Here is a 13,765-nt window from a genome sequence, read left to right as displayed (position 1 = left end):
ATACTTTATTAAATAACCTTTATTAACAACTTTCAAACAAACAACCAAACAATAATTTGAAATCAATTTAAATTCATTGCGGCTTTGTCTAAAAGTTTCACAGCATCAACTAAACATCGTAAAATGAGCTACTTCCATTAAAAAAATACACATTTTCAGAAAAGGCACTTGAGCCATTTCTCCCGCAGCAATGGATTGTGGGTAATACTGTTCGCCTTGGGTGAGGTGCCGATCAAGGGTGCAAAAGGGGCGTGATCGACTTCCATACTTGAGAATCGGGACGCACTCGCACCCCTGGTCGGGATCACGCAATTGAAGTGTGGAAGTGGGCGTGTTGGGATTGGGCCTGCTACTTCCTGGAAATGGTGCACCGGTGTTTTTTGCTCCCAGAGTACGACTTACAAGGCATTCATTCCTACTAGACACCACTGCACATGTACAGATTAAACGAGTGTTCCACACCTTTAACCCTTTTCCTACCTTGTGACTTATTCAGTTAAAAGCTAATTTAATTGTTCTGTGAATTTCTGTATATTTATGTTCTAATATTTGAAATATCATCTTGCTCAATGTTTCTTGGGAGATTATCATAAAGGAAATTTATTAGAAGAGTTCTAAATTTGGAGGTTTGTACACGATCCATACTTCCATGTGTTTTATTGACTTTGAGTAGATTTATTTTAACCGAAAGAAGTTTTGGTTTGCTTTTCTAGGAGCTCATCAAGGAGAATGTACCGGTATTTTCAATAAGCAGTATTTCAATAATAAATCTGCATTAAGTCGATATCACTGACTAAACTAGAAAGCACAAAATGAAAAGTAACCCTACAAGAGACGGATCTTGTTACGCAACAGGTCAGTCTAATTCTAAGCCATATTATGTGGTAATATTTCTATTTCCCTGTATTATATGTACATGTGTGAACTTATAAGGAACATTTCCTTTTTTCTAAACAGCCTTTTGCATAAAAGACAAAAAAAAAAAAAAGATCCGTACTTTAAGGATATGTTTTAATTTCTGTTAGTTCAGTATTTTAGCATCCGAGTTAACCCTCTCAGTGTACGCAATAGTTGCATTTGACCAGTTTGATGACTGGCCGAGTCCGGACCACAGCAACAGACAAACTGGTACAAATGCACATGAATATTTTCACACTTGTAATCATTTTAATTGGAATGAATCTGTGGTCCATAGCTTCTGCACTGATCCTTCGATTTACATACTCCTCTGTGGTTAGCAGTATTTCCTGTGCTCAAATGTTGCAATAAAGTTTATTTTTGCATAAGTAAAAATACTGTTGAGTCTTTTGTAATAAACCCATTTTAACTTGGATACATCTATAGATATTTAACACAGCAGCTTATTTTAAACCAGCGAAACGACGCAAATAACAATTCTGAAACCAGCTTTTTGCACTGCAAGTAGCCATTTTTAATTCTTTTTCCAGGAATGTTCCAGAGACAAACGAATCTTCAGTAAAACTCCAAAGCATTTATTATACACATCCATTAAAGTGTCACAGCTTAAACGAGAAGACTTGCTTCTCCAGTTAGCGATAAGCCACACGGTGCTTCCCGAAGACTCGGCGCTCCGGATTGGTCGGCTTTGTTTAAAACACCTCAGAGCTTTTTAGTCTCAACCTGCAGATCAAAAACTACATTAACCATCTGATTCTGGTTCTTTCAAAGTTATAAATGTCCCAAAAAAAATAATAAAAAGTCCTTTTTTTTCAAAATGGGTTAAAAAAATTTAAATAAAAAATAAAATTGTAAACATCTATAAATTCACACTGCCGATGGTCCTGCTTCTTCATGGTCTGACTCCTCGTATTCTGCGTCGCTGGAAGTGAAGTCCAGCTCCTCCTCTTCACTTTGATCAGCCTCTTCACACTCCTTATCCTCCATGTCGAGAGCGATGTCCTTCATTTGCTCAAGGTTGTCTGGAGCCTTCCCAGTCAGCCTCTGCAAGCATCAAAAATATTAAACAAAACAATAGTTTCACTGTGTCCAAGAGCTCCTAATGAACGCACACCTCAATCATATCAGCCATGTACTGCACATGTTGTGCCAGCTCCTGCAGCTCTTCGTTTTCACTCTGAAGGATTCTGATCTGTTCCTCTTTGGCCTCGATGTCTTTATGCAGCTGGGTTTAAATGGTTGACAGAAAAAAAGACAATTTAACACAAGAAATCTGAGGTCAAGTTTCACAATCTGATGTCCAGGTGGGAGCAATGGTAAAAAACGCTGACACCTTTCATTTAGACTCAAGTTAAACAATCAGGTGCAGAGTTACTTAAAACCGATGAGCTGCCAGCTGGATGAGGCCCACAGAGGTCGTCCGAGTAGGAGCGTGGGAACAGCTCAAACGGCTACACATTAGCCACCTCTTAGTGATTAACTTACCTTCTCGTTCTCCTGTAGGACGTTAAACAACGCCTTTCGTCGCTCCTCGGCTACTTCTTTCCAGTAATTGGCAGGAGGAGTTTCTGCAACAACAAGTTTTCTAAATATCTTTGGAATGAAACCAAACTTTATGTGAATGAACCATCATATGTACCTTTGACCATAAGGCCATAGACTTCACTGGTCATGCCATCTGGTAAAAGATCGGCTTCTTCCGTTTGTGTGGATTTAACCTCCATCTTTAACCTCTTGGGACCCCTCGTTTGATTTGATATCCACTGCTTCCGCTTGGGAATCACCTGTTCCATTGACACAAATCCTACTAGATCGCGTGTTTCGTTAAAACTTTATTGTTGCGTTTAATACAGACCTGAGCTGTTCTCAAACTGTTTACTGCTGAAGGTTGGAGAACCTGCAGAATTTGCCCGTGTTGTCCCATTTTCTTTTGAGATGTTGCAAAAAAGCTCTGAAAGACAAAACAAATGAAAATCCAATCCTAGACAAGTCCGTAAACGTTTGGGATCACGTCCCACGGGAATCTCATTGTCGAGACTTCTATTCAGCAGAGCTTAGCATCATTTCACCAGCTTTAGTTACACAGTCACTGTGGTGAGAGGGCATAAGTGAGGTGTCCGAACACGGCAAGATCACAGGTGTGAGAAAGGGGGCAGATCTCAGGTTTAAAACAGCCGTGGGAAACTTTACCCTGAACACAAATTAGTGAGCAGCCAACAAATCCCAACCCAATCCCGGTTAATATTTGGCTAGACACTGCTGTTGTTTAAGGCTGACAAAACTTCCTGTCATTTCATCGGTAACTGATCCTGTTCTGTAAATGAGGACATCTTGTAGGTCCCATCAGGATATTGATCCTAAAGCAAAAAGGACATAAATAAACGTTTAAGAGTTAAAACCAGCATCTGACTCATGTTTGAATGCATAATCACGTGTTTGTGGCATGATGGGTTTTAGATTTTAATCAAATGCTCATTAACTGATTTGCTATCCAGTTTAAACTCGTTAATGTGATCAGGAATGGGACCATTGCAACGCTTTTCTCCTCGTACACCTCTTTCCACACTCATCAGCAACAAACTTACCTTTATGTTCTCGTTGGACTTCTGCTTCTGCTTAAGATTCCCCGCGGAGCTCATTTTTAGAGATCTACAAAAAAAAAAAAAAAACACTAACGTGATGAATTCGTTCAGTTTATTAGTTAGCGGCCCCTCTCAAGGAACGTAATTTCAAAGCAGCTAAAAAAGTTTGCTCATGCTAACGAGCAAACTCGGTTAGCTTCATGTTGAGCCTCGCGACGCCACCATTCAGCTTAAAACCCGTCCGACTGTCTGATAAAAAGCAGCAGCGAAAAATAACTAAACCAAAACATATTTTTCGTTTAACAAAAAAACTTTATTACTCACCTTATCACGGGAACGAATGAAAGTTTCGATCTTCGAATAACAAGGATCTCGCGCCAGGAGCTTAAATACGCCTTTTCGGTGACGTTGTAGAAGCGCCAATCATTTTACTCCCTTGCAGTCACGTGCGTAAACTCTGGCGTCACCCTCGCTGACTGCGCAGCCATTTTGGGAGGGCTGTGGACAGTCGGGCTTGTTTGCGCTGTTGTTAGCCGCCTCGAAAACACACAAATAAACCAGACGGAAAAACGTTGGGACGACACGTCGTTAGCTATGGGCCCACCGGGAGACAGAACACGCCACATGTCGACTAAAAGAACGGAGGATTCCCGCTGGATTGTAGATTTATCTTGACATGGCATGCGGCAGGGCGAGCCGGAGGTTGTGACGACTGAAGAAAAGAAGAGAAAGAAGCTAACAGCACGAGACTTTAGGCTGAAAGGGAGAAAATTCGTTTAGCTTTAATTGTTTTCAGCCACGCGGCGTTTTTGTCGAGTCTCGCTCTGTGTTCGAGTCGAAAGATGTTGACAACACCCGACTAAAAAGGCGAGTTTTATCGAGCTGAAATGCCGAGCGCAGCCGAACAGTAAACATTCTCGCGCTGGTGGCCACATAGAACGTAGCGAGAAAATGTAAACACGCCAGAGATGACTGACAGCACATGAGCCACGATTAAACCGATCTGTGAAAGCAAACAAAAATAAGATGTAGCTTTTTTTATCGCTAGCGTCGGAATGAATACCTAGCTCACTTTAGCTAGTGTGCTAAAAATACGCCCACATCATGACTAGCTGTAGCGACACCGCGGGCCTCGGGCCAAACGAGTGACGGCAAAATGTTGCGGGAAAATGTCGCGTAAGCCTCGCAGTAGTCTTTGATGTTATCCGGTGCCAACATCTCCTGGCATCTGTGTTTACCGGCCATGTTTGTCTGTGTGCCCAGTCCGTCTGTAACACGCGCTTAAACAAACAGCCAAGGGTGAGGGACTTTGAAATGACCCATTTAAAACAACAATGTGTCTGCTTGCTATAGTTCACAGTCTCACTAGTAAATACATTACCGGTATATGTTTTTGTAGTAGCGGCCGCTTCTGTTAGGTTTAATAACACGTCGTTTGCTTTAAAGTCACAGTTTGAGTTCTTATTCCATTGAGATCTGTTGTAACCCCATTTAGTGGCAGGTTGGAAAGAAATTTGGCTTGAAAATCGTCTTCAGACATGGATTTTTGATCAAATATCAAGGAGATGTAGTCTTAGCTTGTTGACAGTCCCCCGTCATGCAGCCCTTTACACAAAAAAGTTGAAATGACCTAGTTTTGTTACTGATTTATTGAACCTTTCAGTTCATTGTTAGTATGTAGACGATCTAGATTAGAGTTTGATGCATCGTTAGCACCACCCTTTATCAAACGTTTAAAATATAAGACTAGAGAGTGTCGATAAAAGCATATAACACAAAAGGAGAAGACACTACCGGCTAAATCTAACCATGGGGGACCCAACTTCACGAAGAAACCAAACCAGAAACCGTCTTCGAGCTCAACTTCGAAGGAAAAGAGAATCTTTGGCTGATCAGTTTGACTTCAAGATCTATATTGCCTTTGTTTTCAAGGAAAAGGTTTGACGGCACAATCCTTTTACTTATTTGTAATATTAAATGTGTCTTGACTATTCAATCAGAGCAAAGTAATGAATTTGTTGCTTTCCTTTCAGAAGAAGAAGTCTGCTCTTTTTGAGGTAGCTGAAGTGGTGCCAGTGATGACCAACAACTACGAAGAAAACATCCTACGAGGTGTGCGCGACTCGGGCTACTCTCTTGAAAGTTCGATAGAACTCCTGCAGAAAGACGTCGTGCAACTACACGCCCCCAGATACCAGTCGATGAGACGGGTAAGGCAGAACCACCTGGGATTGAGTTGAAAGCTTTTTTTGGTTCTGGTTATGGATTGTCTTTTACTTTTTATGTCGTAGGATGTGATAGGCTGCACGCAGGAAATGGATTTTATCCTTTGGCCACGCAACGACATTGAGAAGATTGTTTGTCTGCTGTTCTCCAGATGGAAGGGGGCTGAGGAGGAACCCTTCAGGCCTGTTCAGGTCCGACACTGGCGCTTCGATCTCCCCGGGGTATCGTACTGTCGTTCCTATTGCACACTTAACAACTCCTTCGTCTTGCAGGCCAAGTTTGAATTTCATCATGGAGACTACGAAAAGCAGTGTTTGCACGCTTTGGGTCGTAAAGACAAGGCTGGAATGGTGATGAACAACCCAACTCAGTCTGTGTTCCTCTTCATGGACAGACAACACTTACAGGTATGCAAATCTGCGCATTTAAGAGAGATAAAAGTGTTGAAAAGTTGAAAATGCAACTCCAAATGATCTCTGGATTATCTTTTCAGACTCCTAAAACCAAGGCCACCGTCTTCAAGCTGTGCAGCCTGTGCCTGTACTTGCCCCAGGACCAGCTGACCTGCTGGGGCGCGGGAGACATCGAGGATCACCTCCGCCCGTACCTGCCTGACTAAGGCTTCTTGCTCCATCCAGCCACACGAGAGACGAGCCTTTTCCCTCCTTCCCTGCCTAAGCCTTCAGAAGCAAATTGATGTACTCATCTCCTCTTCATTTATCTCCTTAAAAGATTTGAACCTGTGCTTGGATCTCCTTTTTAGTTCCCCATTCATTCCCGTCCCCTCCAGCTGATTCTGTCCCCATCGTCTTTATTTTGGCCCCTCCCCACTCCGCTCCCCCCCCCCCCCCTTAAGCCTTTAGGCAAGTTTGATTTATTTCTCTACTATGCCATCCCTCGTCCTCTCCTCTCACTCACACGGTCATCCATATTTTTTCTTTCCATTTTGTTTAAAACCTGCACGAACATTGATTTTGAGTGGTTGGTGGTTCTCTTGGAGCTGCACTGTCACCAGCGCTGGTCACTGAATGAACTCTTTATGTTGCATCAAAACAGGAACAAACAACTCACAGGTCTTCACGGTGTTTGAGATGGACATGTCTTATATCCTTGTCATAAGAAAGAATTGTTAAAGCTTGTTTGTAACGTTGCTGGGATTAAAAAAAAAAAAAAAACAACTATACAATTTCTGACCAGAGACAGGATGGAGAGGTATTAAAATGCCTGTAATAGCAAAGATTAACAAGATGAACAGTATTTGTCGAATCATACGGTGTAGGTATCGCTTCTTCTAAACCGCCTTAGTTATTTTTGCTGGACTTATAAACAATGTTTTTGTGTCATTTGCTTTTCTCTGGAACTAGGCAGGCCTTTGCTGAAATCTCAGGTGTCTGGAAAGGCACACCAAGTTCAGACGTGTGGGTTGAAACCGTTCCAACTGTTCATGCACTAATTCGTTTAGGCTACTGAGATCTGATGTTTTATGCTTTTTGTTTTTTTGGGATGTATGGGTTGGTGAGAAATTAAAAATGTAAACAGATTAACAATTACTGAAAACTAACTGATTTAATTTTAATTTGGCCGATGTAGGTAACTCGCTGCCAAGCTAATCAGATGAAAAAATTGGGTTTTGCTTATTAAAATGATAACTAGTACATCCAGATTTGATCCTTGTTGATTCAGTGTGTTCATCTGAAAGGGTGTCTGGTGTGTAACTTCTGGGTTTTGTTATTCTTTTGGTTCTCTGAGCATATCCAAATACAGCGCAAATTCTGAAAGTCTGATTCTTTGTCCAGTTGCTTTATTACACATGCGTGAATCTGTCAGAGAAGGATCACCCGCTTGCATCTGACAACGTATCTAATAACAAGTGGAAGATGAAAATGTTGCACCAGATCATTTCAAATATGCAGATTGTTATATATAACTGTTCTGTGAGCATAGTCACAACTAGTGTATGTCCCAGAGTCACAAGTGTGGTCAGTACAACTATGATGAGGAGGGACATTAGCTGCTGCCGAGGTGTTTGGTGTGCCGTCCTTGTGCGATGAGCTTCCCCGTAACTTTGCTGGTGAGGTCTACGGTGGCAAACGCAAGAGTGCGCCCTTGTTTGAGGACTTGAGCGGTGATGAGAACATCTTCCCCCAGCTTGGCAGCATTCATGTACCTGCAACACATTGACCACAAGGGTTATGCTAAGTTAATTTTCAATCTTGTAACAAATAGCAACTGGGTGTTGCTGCTTATGGTGGGAAAATGTGCTTTTGGATTCAAAACATTACAAAAGCTAGTTTTTACATTCATAGTTGCGTATTTTACTCCCAAGAAAAGGCAAAATAATTCATTCACAGAAGATAGCATTGACTGAATTCTGCCTCACGTGATGTTCATGTCCACGCTGACCCCTGGAGATCCCCTCTCACTGTTCATGATGGCCACCGTGGAGATGACGTCCACCAGGGTGGCTGTCAGCCCGCCGTGCAGCGTCCCACCCCGGATAGTGTGCTCCTCATCCACCCGCATCTCACACACCACCTTCCCCGGGCTGGCAGACAAAACGTTCACCTAAAGAAAACACGATCGCAGCATTTATTGGAACAACACGGGCACCGCAGTCCAGCTGTGCACACGTTTTACTTCCGGAAAGCGAAGTGACCGATTTAGAAATACAAAGTCTTAAATAAATGCACCTTGCTTAGGACGCTGTCGAAGCCCGAGTGATCTACTATTGCTCTCATCACTTGTCTCACGGTGTTCAATGTCAGCGAGGCCATTTTTGATATAGAAAATGCGACTAATGTCAAACTTGTTTTGATCTCAGAGCGGAAACCGGTGCGTTCACAAACACCGTCCGGGTAGAACCTGACGTCAGTAGAAGAGCGTCGCGTTCATTCAAAAAATGTAATCCTATAAATAAAATTATCCGTCCAAATTAATAATTTGACTAAAATTATGCTGAAGAAAATATGTTAAAATGCAGCAGTAAAAGGTTTCTGAAAATAAAACTGTGCGCGCGCGCGAGTAAGCAAACTGTATCCACCCGGACATTTTTCCACAGTTACATCAGCATGAGATAACCCGCTAAGCTGCTGAAATATTCTTGTAATTTTCTCCTTTTATCAAATAGCGCCTTGAGGACACATGGCCTCCTCGTCTGACACCCATCAGCCGTCTGTTTCTGATGTGGAAAAAGACAGAACGCGCCTCTGTGAGGAGTTTGCTTCCATAACGGGTAACCACAGCGACGTCGCGCAGTGCTACCTGGCTGAGAATGACTGGCAGATGGAGGTACAGTAAACAGCTGCAGCTCACTTCGCTGATTAGGTTAAAGCTAAAATCTTAATACTGCGTGTTTAGAGGAAATATTAGAGCCAAGCCCAGACGGAATGAATTGTTTTGTTTTGTTTTTGGCGCTCTTATTCCGACTCACACTCCAGCACAGCAGGTGGCGGAAATGCACTTAGACGTTAGAAGCCACCCGCCATATAACAAGACGAAGAAGAAGAAGGAGCCCAGACTGAACAATTTTTAACTCTTCTTACAGAGAGCTTTGAACTCATTCTTTGAGGCAGACATGGAGAGAGTATTTGAGGAAGATTTTGAGGAAAACGACACTCCCAAAAAGAAGCAAAAAGTTGAGAAAACCCCTCCAGAAGATTGGTAAGTTTTGTCCCTCTGTGTGGTGAAATGAATCTATTTCAAACAGCAGAACTTTATTAACTCTGCATCAGTTACAGTAACAGTGTCTGAAAACCTCTCCAGCATAGATCTGACTAAAGACAGCCCCGCTGCTCAAAAACCTACCGACGAGGACGACAACAAACTGTCCCTGATGTCCTGGAACGTAGACGGGCTCGATTCAGACAACCTACAGGAACGCGCCAGAGGCTTGTGCTCCTTTTTAGTCTTGTAAGTACATTTGTCCCAAAAACAGCTTTTAATTATTTTCACTCATCAGACTGAAAAAAAAAAAAAAAACTGCCCAAACTGAGACTCTAAAGGTTTTTTTATTTCTTTCCATTAAGCAAAAATAATGACAACTTTTACATTTTCCTGGCCAGTAAACTCACAAAGTGCAACATCTTAAAACATAAATCAACAGGTTATCGGTATTGGCCCTCAGATGCAGAATCGGTGCATCTCTATTTGTGACGGATTTAATTTTTGCACAATAAAATTTACTTTAACAATACAAGGAATTGAAAGAATCATATTGACTGAATTATTTATGCATGTGAATAATTAATCAATTAATCCACAATAATAAACAATGATGAACAAGAGTCTGCTTCTAGACCTGCAGAAAAGGGACACACAACAATACAACAGGAGTGAACTATCACTGCGTCATCTTGATGAGGAAATATATAATCAACATTGTTTTACTAAACTATCACGATTAATAAACCACAGTGCATTTAGTGCCAACCACAGCCTTAAGACTTGTGTTGAACGTGCCCAAGTCCATACTTATGAGAGCACCATGTGAGCACCTGTGTGTGTACACGCACTTGTTTATGTAAGGTTTCTCTATAGGAGCGTCCAATAGAGAGTGGGCGGGGCCACAGATCTGCCCCCTAAAGATGTGCAGGAGACGGGGGGAGCTCCAAGTCCCAGAGATCCAGGAGCTGCCCCAGAGCACAGGAACCCCAGGGAGACTGTGACCAGAAAAGCCCCCGCCCCCCTCGAGAGGCGCAGAGGATTGCCCCGGGGGGCCACAACCAGCAGCCGGCAGAGTCCCGGGAGATATCGGCGGCAAGCCCACAGGCCCGCCCGCAACCTCCCACCCCAAGCCAGCCAAGCCCGAGACCCAGCAACCCTGGACCCAGACCCCACCAGGCACCCGCCGTCGTCGTTGTCTTCCTCCGCTTATCCGGGTCCGGGTCGCAGGGGCAGCATCCCAACTAGGGAGCTCCAGACCGTCCTCTCCCCGGCCTTGTCCACCAGCATCTCCAGCAGGACCCCAAGGCGCTCCCGGACCAGATTGGAGATGTAACCTCTCCAACGTGTCCTGGGTCGACCCGGGGGCCTCCTGCCGGCAGGACATGCCCAAAACACCTCCCCAGGGAGGCGTCCAGGAGGCATCCTGACCAGATGCCCAAACCACCTCAACTGACTCCTTTCGATCCGGAGGAGCAGCGGTTCTACTCCGAGTCCCTCCCGAATGTCCGAGCTCGTCACCCTATCTCTAAGGCTGAGCCCGGCCACCCTACGGAGGAAACTCATTTCGACCGCTTGTATCCGTGATCTCGTTCTTTCGGTCATTACCCAAAGCTCATGACCATAGGTGAGGATTGGGACGTAGATCGACCGCTAAATCGAGAGCCTGGCTTTCTGGCTCGGCTCCCTCTTCACCACGACAGATCGGCTCAACGTCCGCATCACTGCAGACGCTGAACCAATCCGCCTGTCGATCTCCCGATCCCTCCTACCCTCACTCGTGAACAAGACCCCGAGATACTTAAACTCCTCCACTTGAGGTAGGACCTCTCCCCCAACCCGGAGTTGGCAAGCCACCCTTTTCCGGTCGAGGACCATGGTCTCAGATTTGGAGGTGCTGATCCTCATCCCAGCCGCTTCACACTCGGCCGTGAACCTACCCAGCAAGAGCTGAAGGTCAGAGCTGGATGAAGCTAGGAGGACCACATCATCCGCAAAAAGCAGAGAGGAGATTCTCCTGCCACCAAACTCGACACACTCCACACCACGGCTGCGCCTATAAATTCTGCTTATAAAGGTAATGAACAGAACCGGTGACAAAGGGCAGCCCTGGCGGAGTCCAACCCTCACCGGGAACAGGTCCGACTTACTACCGGCTATGCGGACCAAACTCAAGCTGCTTTGGAAAAGGGACAGAATGACCCTTAACAGAAAGCCACCCTCCAGGCAGCCACCGGGATTAATCAGGCAGGCTCAAAAAATCTTAAACCCCCTGACCCGGGAGCCCCGAACACTCAGGCAGACCAAGGCACCGCACTCCACACCAGGTGCGGCAGGGGTCGGCGAAGACGTGTAGCAGCACAAGAAGTCCGAGGAGAGGGGAGGTGTGCTTTAGCTCTTTGTCTGGAGCTGCCCCACCACATCTAGCTTCACTGTTGACCCAAAGGTGGCTACATTTGGGTCAGGGTGACCTCCTGGTGGTTCCGCGGTCAAAGCGGAAGTCCAGAGGTGATGGTGCCTTTTCTGTTCTGGGTCCTCGGCTTTGGAGCCAACCGCCACTAGAAATAAAACAGTCCACTTCGCTGCTGCCCATTTCTAAAGCTAGGCTGAAGGTTCATTCTAGGTCTAGTTCCCAGCTTTTGCGCTCATGTTTAAATGTTCTGATCATTTTAGTTTTTTTAATCCTTTACCGCCTTTTAAATGCTGCGTTTCTGCATTTTACTCTACAGCTGTTTTATTGTGTTTCAGTTGGTACAGTGTCCCCTTCTCCTGGCACTCACAGAGCACAGACGCTTCTGCTTTGCTCCCTTATCTTTTTTTACCCAAGGCTCTTTAGTCCCGTCTGCCTACAGAGCGCTTCTCTGCACTTCCTCTGGAAATCACTATTTTTCAGAAATGGATTTAATTAATTGGTCATTCAACGTGATTGATAAGATTTTTTCTACGATGAGAACGGAGGAGGGGGCTCCCACTTGCCCTCATGGGACACACGCAGCAGGATAAATGCTCGATTCCTGGAAGGAGTGGAAGGTCGTATGTCTCTCTCAGCTGTCCATTGGGGACGTTGAAGATATGTGGATATTTGGCCTGATGATCACTGGATTTCTTCTGATTGGAGTGGGAGGATATCTGGTTTTCCGAAAAATTGGGAAGACGGGAGCGATTGGAGGGCGACCCGCATCCATGGACAGCACCGTCCGGGCGGAGAACTCACAGACTGGGACGTTACTCGAGGTGAATCGTAAGCTGGACAATGTCTTAGCTGCGTTACCGGTGTTAGTGCGCAAAATAAATGTCATCTCGGAGAGGGTCACCGGACGGTGTGGAGATGGTTAATAACCCGAATTGGCTTCACTGAAGGACTGGAATGACCAGTTACAGACTGAAGGCAGAGGGAAAATTATCTCTGCCTGAACCAAACACAGTCTTGTTATCCTAATCTGACGCCAAGGCAGCCTTGAAGCTGCAAACAACATCCCCCACGAAGGAAGGAATGCAGACAGATGCTGCGGAAACCCGTCCTACCCCCCCCCCCCCCCCCCCCCCCCCCCGCCTTCAGATTGTGGACTTCATAGCGAGGCCATCAACCTGCAGGAAATGTGCTCTATGCTCCTCCCAAGATCTCTCTCTCTCCTGTGGATACAGCTGGCTGAGCGCCACACATGGCTGCTGGCCCTGGATAAACAGGATCCCAGCCCCCCCACCCCCTAACGGAGTCTCATGTTGTGAATGTTGAAGTTCGTGCTTATATGTTTGAGGTGTTTTTTTTGCATAGTGCAGCTACGCCCTGTCGGGAGTAACTCTGGTATGCCTTTTTTTCCCTCCCCCAACTTATCCTCCCCTTTTCATCTATTAAGTTAGCGCGACTCGTGTTGCGAATGACCGCAGTCACCAATTCTTGTCATGTGTCTTGCCCATGTATGTCTGATCTCTGAACTGGGTGTACTGAAACTCAGTTTCGTTTCTCTGTATGTCTTGCACATGTGGTAGAAATGACAATAAATGACTTTGACTTGACCCTTGATTGGGTGTAGGAAGGGGCTTTATAAATAAAGCTGAATTGAATTGAATATTAGTTGAAGTCAGAGGATAATTTCTGCCGTGATGCTTCGTACACAGATACACTCCAGACGTGGTGTTCCTACAGGAGCTCATCCCGCCTTATGTCCACTACCTGAAGAAACGGGCTGTTAGCTACCTGATCATTGAAGGTAAAATATGTTCGGAAGGCCTTTGTGTTGCAGCAGGAGAAGAAAAAGGAGCACGGTTTATCTAAAGCGGCTCACAAACCTATTTTATGGGTTAATGGCTGCAGATGGCCGTCCAGACTGTGTGGAGTAGTCAGTGTCCACCTGCGTTGGACAAAAATGAGTGCATTT

At 44.9% G+C, this 13,765-nt stretch overlaps 4 protein-coding genes across 10 annotated transcripts in view; 2 read left to right on the top strand and 2 right to left on the bottom strand.

Annotated features, from left to right (window-relative positions):
• Positions 1–1,472: 1,472 nt before the first annotated feature.
• gmnn (geminin DNA replication inhibitor) lies at positions 1,473–3,961 on the bottom strand. Of its 2 annotated transcripts, XM_070547375.1 has the most exons (7): positions 3,825–3,961; positions 3,504–3,567; positions 2,774–2,869; positions 2,558–2,702; positions 2,404–2,486; positions 2,033–2,143; positions 1,473–1,962 (listed from the first exon to the last, which is right to left on the bottom strand). In XM_070547375.1, the coding sequence occupies exons 2-7, from the start codon at positions 3,555–3,557 to the stop codon at positions 1,786–1,788; spliced, it is 666 nt and encodes a 221-aa protein (XP_070403476.1). In that variant the 5' UTR covers positions 3,558–3,567; positions 3,825–3,961; the 3' UTR covers positions 1,473–1,785. The 2 variants fall into 2 exon arrangements, with proteins under 2 accessions (XP_070403476.1, XP_070403477.1); XM_070547376.1 differs by lacking the exon at positions 2,033–2,143.
• A 1,130-nt stretch (positions 3,962–5,091) lies between these two features.
• On the top strand, positions 5,092–6,457 carry c19h6orf62 (chromosome 19 C6orf62 homolog). Its single transcript, XM_070547374.1, has 5 exons — positions 5,092–5,438; positions 5,534–5,710; positions 5,792–5,917; positions 5,999–6,133; positions 6,220–6,457. Exons 1-5 carry the CDS (start codon positions 5,310–5,312, stop codon positions 6,343–6,345), a joined length of 693 nt encoding a protein of 230 aa, XP_070403475.1. The 5' UTR covers positions 5,092–5,309; the 3' UTR covers positions 6,346–6,457.
• A 1,053-nt stretch (positions 6,458–7,510) lies between these two features.
• Positions 7,511–13,765, bottom strand: part of acot13 (acyl-CoA thioesterase 13) — a 34,139-nt gene continuing 27,884 nt past the window's right edge. Inside the window, exons 1-3 of one of the 2 annotated variants that reach the window (XM_070547368.1) lie at positions 8,417–8,657; positions 8,107–8,291; positions 7,511–7,893 (exon numbers count right to left, since the gene is read on the bottom strand). In XM_070547368.1, coding sequence (XP_070403469.1) covers positions 7,734–7,893; positions 8,107–8,291; positions 8,417–8,500 — 429 coding nt within the window. In that variant the 5' untranslated portion in view covers positions 8,501–8,657 and the 3' untranslated portion in view covers positions 7,511–7,733. Of the gene's footprint in view, positions 7,894–8,106; positions 8,292–8,416; positions 8,658–13,765 lie in introns of those variants that run through there. The other variant, XM_070547367.1, reaches the window with a different exon arrangement.
• tdp2b (tyrosyl-DNA phosphodiesterase 2b) overlaps positions 8,868–13,765 on the top strand; it is a 38,577-nt gene continuing 33,679 nt past the window's right edge. For 2 of the 5 annotated variants that reach the window (XM_070547371.1, XM_070547372.1), the window contains exons 1-3: positions 8,868–9,014; positions 9,271–9,386; positions 9,489–9,635. In XM_070547371.1, coding sequence (XP_070403472.1) covers positions 8,868–9,014; positions 9,271–9,386; positions 9,489–9,635 — 410 coding nt within the window. Of the gene's footprint in view, positions 9,015–9,070; positions 9,172–9,270; positions 9,387–9,488; positions 9,636–10,262; positions 10,291–13,505; positions 13,598–13,765 lie in introns of those variants that run through there. The other 3 variants (XM_070547369.1, XM_070547373.1, XM_070547370.1) reach the window with 3 other exon arrangements.

Source organism: Nothobranchius furzeri, chromosome 19, assembly GCF_043380555.1.
Source record: "Nothobranchius furzeri strain GRZ-AD chromosome 19, NfurGRZ-RIMD1, whole genome shotgun sequence".
Taxonomy (NCBI): domain Eukaryota; kingdom Metazoa; phylum Chordata; class Actinopteri; order Cyprinodontiformes; family Nothobranchiidae; genus Nothobranchius; species Nothobranchius furzeri.
This window is presented reverse-complemented; position numbering and strand designations above follow the sequence as displayed.

Bases quoted from the DNA above. Each gene is read 5' to 3' on its own strand.
- gmnn (XM_070547375.1), bottom strand. From the start codon at position 3,557: ATGAGCTCCGCGGGGAATCTTAAGCAGAAGCAGAAGTCCAACGAGAAC. The intron at 2,703-2,773 runs GTCTGTATTAAA...TCAATGGAACAG, and splicing joins ACAGTTTGAGAACAGCTCAG to GTGATTCCCAAGCGGAAGCA. The intron at 1,963-2,032 runs GTGTGCGTTCAT...TGATGCTTGCAG, and splicing joins ACATGGCTGATATGATTGAG to AGGCTGACTGGGAAGGCTCC.
- c19h6orf62 (XM_070547374.1), top strand. From the start codon at position 5,310: ATGGGGGACCCAACTTCACGAAGAAACCAAACCAGAAACCGTCTTCGA. The intron at 5,439-5,533 runs GTTTGACGGCAC...CTTTCCTTTCAG, and splicing joins CCTTTGTTTTCAAGGAAAAG to AAGAAGAAGTCTGCTCTTTT. The intron at 5,918-5,998 runs GTCCGACACTGG...TTCGTCTTGCAG, and splicing joins AACCCTTCAGGCCTGTTCAG to GCCAAGTTTGAATTTCATCA.